At 40.7% G+C, this 5,000-nt stretch overlaps 2 protein-coding genes across 2 annotated transcripts in view; both read left to right on the top strand.

The window, feature by feature from the left end:
- Positions 1–427, top strand: part of LOC137997993 (transmembrane protein 177-like) — a 1,685-nt gene extending 1,258 nt beyond the window's left edge. Inside the window, exon 1 of the mRNA XM_068844369.1 lies at positions 1–427. This exon is cut by the window's left edge and continues 1,258 nt beyond it. The gene's annotated coding sequence lies outside the window, so the exon portion shown is untranslated.
- A 374-nt stretch (positions 428–801) lies between these two features.
- Positions 802–5,000, top strand: part of LOC137997992 (transmembrane protein 177-like) — a 4,498-nt gene continuing 299 nt past the window's right edge. The window contains exons 1-2 of the mRNA XM_068844368.1: positions 802–1,785; positions 3,212–5,000. The exon at positions 3,212–5,000 is cut by the window's right edge and continues 299 nt beyond it. Coding sequence (XP_068700469.1) covers positions 891–1,785; positions 3,212–3,261 — 945 coding nt within the window. The 5' untranslated portion in view covers positions 802–890 and the 3' untranslated portion in view covers positions 3,262–5,000. The remainder of the gene's footprint in view (positions 1,786–3,211) is intronic.

The following is a 5,000-nucleotide window of genomic DNA, read 5'->3' as shown; positions in this document are numbered from 1 at the left end:
TAAAGACCAATCCCAAGGGACCAAAAACACAATGCTTTCCAGTACCTGCAGAAAGACCCAGGATTTCTGTGTTGAGAGGCAAGAACAATGTGGAGAACATACTCGTATATACTTCAAGCAAACACATGCCAAACAGTGCCTTCCATTTTAGAAGCAGCTGGTAGTGAATTTGAATGAATAAGGAAAGGGCAGGGAAGAGACAGGAAAAATAATCGTTATTCTGGCAAATTCCATCATCTCCCTCTGTCAGACACACACAGAGCTTGTTAATTTATGGCTTCCTGACAAGAATAGGCCTGTTATGCAGTCAATCAATCAATCAATCAATAACTTTATTTGAGTGTCAGTACAGTTATCAACAGAAGGTTATTGAACAGAAGGAGGCAGACAGATGGAAAGTCAAAATAATAAAGTTTAAAAAAAACTAGTTGTGGGTGCCTCATATGTGTAATGAAACAACTGAAAATAGAATTCTACTCTTGACAGGCATTCTTTTGGGTGGTCATGTTTTTCGGGCAGGAAAAATTACGTAATGAGCCCAGAGAATGTCTTTTGATGAGGCTATCAGTAAATCTGGATTTCTCCAACAACGGTAAATAAACAAACAATAAATATAACTTCATTAGTAGTAATTCTCATTTATGAGCCATAAAAGTATCCACTGAAACCCGCATTTGGTCAGCTAAACTACAAGGCCACCATGAGGTGGCCAAGTTTTTGCGGCAAAATCATCAGGGAGTCGGGAAAACCGAGGCATCCCTCTTTCACAAAAGCCTCGCTTCCATTCTTACCGGCAGTGGTCCAGTCTTACTCTTCCGGCGCCATTTTGGTTTTCCCTTGATCCATGTGCTCTGTAGGAAATCAAAAGTTCTTTAAAATCTCCCTTATTTATGGCTGCCGAGCTAATTGGCAGGGTTGCATACCGATTCATTGGTATATCTGTCGGTCTCGGTATGGGAGGACTTTTAATCTACAAGAACGCAGCGGAGGTTTTCCCTCATGAAACATGCAAACGAATAATCGCACTAAAAACTGATGAAGAACCCCAGAAGTACGTCGAGGTTCCAGAGCGTTGCAAAACGCAGTTTAAGGAGGTGGCGAAGAAGTTCGGCCTCGTGAATACGGACAACATTTCCTTGTTCTTGAACCGGGGAGCATACCCGATTTCGAGTGGGTCTCCGTCGTTTCCCAACGGTGCGGTTGTAGGGCTGCCAAAATGGTTCCTCTTCGAGAGGGCTGAAGATATTGAAAAGGCCGGAATAAGCTTTCAGGGAAGGGATATTAAGTGGGATTCGGAACTCGGTCTGATGATCAAAGAATGTTTACTTCCCAGTGACGATGTAATAGCTTTTGCTATTGGTCACGAACTTTCCCGTATACAACGTGTGGATTATTTGGCTATTAACTCAGTCATGGCGCCGACATGGTTGTACCTCACATTTCGAGTTGCTAATGCAACTCCTAGGGTTTTGAAACTCAATACATTGTTTGATGTTATCCTCAAGCTTCTTCTTTGTCGTATGAGCTACCTCTGTTACAAAATGGCCAATGCGCACCTTTATCACAAAGTTTGCTTTGAAGCAGACGAGATGTCAGCTAAGTGTGAACCTAGAATGCTTCAAGGAGGTATAGATTTCTTCGCGAAAAGAATTCAGCTCAACCTTATCCTTCGCAGATTGCACGGAAAAGATGGTAAAGAGTTTTACACCAAGGAAGGAAATGAAATTGAATCTTCTTTGTATCCACTGTTGACGGACAGACTCAAGAAGTTGAAAGCTCTCCAAGGTAATTTTTACCACAATTGGTTGTAATCTGGCAAATTATCTGATTGGCTAATTTGCCATTGTCAATGAAAGTCTAGACAACGCTGCAAGCGTCATGCTCGTGTCATTTTGTCATGCAATGTAATATCCAATCAGGCACACCCATTTTGGGAAATCATCCAATTATATTGCAAGAAAATTATAGACAACGCTTGCTCTTTCTTTGAGTCATTATTTTGGTCACGTTTTGAAATAAAAACTTTCTTTGGCGTTGAATATTGTGGTAAAAAACAAATCCAAAGTGGTTGGGCGTTGTCTGTACTCTTATCGACAACGATATTTGTCATCACAGTGGTCAAAATGTTGCGCCTCGTGAGTCCTCAACAAATTGTAAATTCCTACTGACAAGAGGTCGAGGTGTGGTGGCACTGCGGTCAAACCAACGCATGCACATCTTCCTGGCAACTCTCAGGAATATGAATTTGGGATTTGGGTTTTTCGGTTCCCAAAGCTTTATGGCCTTTTAATTGGCTCACCCTAAGTCCATTTCGTGTCCCCACCCTTTCATATGAAGGTGGTATTGTTATGAAGATATGAATAATTGACACAATGTTATTAACCCATTTACTCCTCAGGCCCCCTGGATGGCATTGGACAGAGTAAAATCTGTTAAGTCTCATTGCCAGGAGTCTATGTGTTAAAATGTTCTTTTTATGAAGGCTTGAGGCAAAGCGTTTTCCAGCCTTTTATCTTTCATCAGCAAAAAAATATTTAAACATCATTTTCCTGTGACACTCACAGTCATAAATGAGACACGTATTACCCATCCCTTCGTTATGTTGGCGGGAGAACAGTGATTGTCAAATTCCCAACCCTCGGCAAGGCAAGCCAAGTGCTAAATGGTGATACCACGGTGGCCATATTTTAGCTTTGATTTGACACGTGCTGGATTCTCAACCTTGAGATTATCGATGTGAGCCTTGTGTTCCCACCGTAGTGTTTTGTTTGACAACTCCATGGGAAAATATGAGACCAACACTCAAATAACTGAGAAGCAAGTGCTGTCTTTGTGTTCTTGTTTGCTAATGTTTAAACTTTCCAGTCTTTTTGCACAGGGATAATAAATTCTAGGTCATTGCATCATGTCAATGTTCATAAACACACACACACACACACACAGTCTGCTTGCAAGGAGTGGACCGGTAATTCTTGGGGTAGTAGTCTGTTCTTTTTCTAATACATGAATTCTTTCTCTAGTGGTAGGTTCATTATTTTTTCAGGCAAATTACTTTTCATATATTAACAGAAGCTCAGGACCTTGAAGCGTGCACAAAGTCTTCAGTTATGAGCTAAACCAGCCTTGAGATTGGTTATAATGACTGTGTACAATAATGTTATAAATGGACAAAAGAAAACAAAATGTGACTTTTTTTTTTTCATTTTATCAGATTCTGAAAGTGGGGCCAGTGGCAATCAGCCTCTGGAGAGAAACTCTTGAAGATTATTCCCTGCTGAAGCAGTTTCTTGGCTGTGTGATTTTTCATGTTTTATTAAACTTGCATATTTTGTGTTATCGTGCATTTGGGAGTTACATGAGAGAGAAAGGAAAGTGATCGAATTAAAGCTTAGCCCAGAGCAGCTCTTGCTGCTTGAGCAATCTCCAAACTTCCTTAGGGCACCCTATAAATCTTTGTATGCAGAGCTGGATGTACGAACAATAAATTTATTACAGTATTGTTTTATTACAATGACAATGCAGTCTCCTCAGTGATTCATTTTCCATAAGTCGTTATTAGTAGTCAGGGCCTGAACAATTGCTGGAATCAATGATCAATGACAATGGATGAAAATCCATATCAACTCAAGTAATTGACTGATATTGATAATCGATCGTGCAAATTTTTGTGCTTATCAATATTATTGTCCTTGATTATCAATGTCATTTCATAATCAATGAGAATTTTTCAATTAAGTAACATCGATTTTCATTGATTACCAACAGGAATGCCAATCGATGACACTCGATGAAGTTCATCACCACTTTTGTGTGATTATCGATTGATCATCGATTGGCTGATGCCAATCAATGTCAATTAATTAACCGTAATCGCCTGCCATTGATTGATTGATTGATTGATCTTCTGATCATCGATTTCCATCGATTGTTCAGGCCCTGTAGTTGTAGAGCCAACTGGTTGGTTGGAAAAAAAGTTTAAATGAGGTGAAACAAATGTAAAAAATGATAGGCCGAACAGGGTTAGCACAGTTGTAAGAGTAATTGCATCTTACCGCTAAAGAAAAGAAAAGGAAAGGAAAGGAACTTTTGAGTGTCTAGTTGTTCTAGTGCTGGAGCACTAATTGCCCACTTCTAAGCAACAGGCACCATGCATCTTGAGGCTCTGAGGAATAAACTCATACAAATCCTAAAATTTATTCCCCAGAGCCTCGAGATGATGCCTTTTGTTTAGGACTGAATGGGCCTTATACGCAATGACGTCTGATGACCAGCTAATTACACCACTAAGCCTTATTTGCACAAAATTAATCACACCATTTGGACGTGCAATACTGTTCGCTCGTGGGTTTTCTTTTAAATTTTTTTGCTCCTTTGGGATTTAGCTCATGCTAAAATTCACAAGTTTGATTTTCGCATTTGAGGCTTGGTGGTGAAATTAGCTAGTCAGACGTCATCACACGTAAGGGCTATTTTAATATATCGAAAGTGGGCTATTGGGGACTGTAAACTGAAATCAACAATTAACGCAAATCAAGTCAAATGTTGGTTTTTGAGGAGATGAGACAACCGAAGAACGTGGGAAAAAACCTTCTAGGTGCAGAGTAGAGAACCAACAAACTCGACGCACGCGGTGCCGAGTCTGGGAATCGATCCTGGGTCACATTGGTTGGAGTTGAGTGTTCTCACCACTGCACAATCCCTGCATCCTACGTGGCTACTCCGGGCATACCGGTTTTTCCTAGACAACCTGCAGTCTCCCTTTTCTCTTAAGCTGCGACGAGGTCAGTCACACTCGAGAATAGGCCGGGGGACATTTCGCCCCAATCTTCCCTGGACTCTTCTCGAGTATAGCCCAAAAGGAGGCTGCAAGCTGAGTGAGTCCGAGATTTTTCCTCTCACCGAAAACTAACATTTGCTTCGATCGGCTTTAGTTTGATGTCATTTGCTTTAATTTACGGACTCCAAGAGCAATTTGCCTCGGCTATGTGAATTGACAAAAA

The sequence above is a fragment of the Montipora foliosa genome, chromosome 3, assembly GCF_036669935.1.
Source record: "Montipora foliosa isolate CH-2021 chromosome 3, ASM3666993v2, whole genome shotgun sequence".
Taxonomy (NCBI): Eukaryota; Metazoa; Cnidaria; class Anthozoa; order Scleractinia; family Acroporidae; genus Montipora; species Montipora foliosa.
This window is presented reverse-complemented; position numbering and strand designations above follow the sequence as displayed.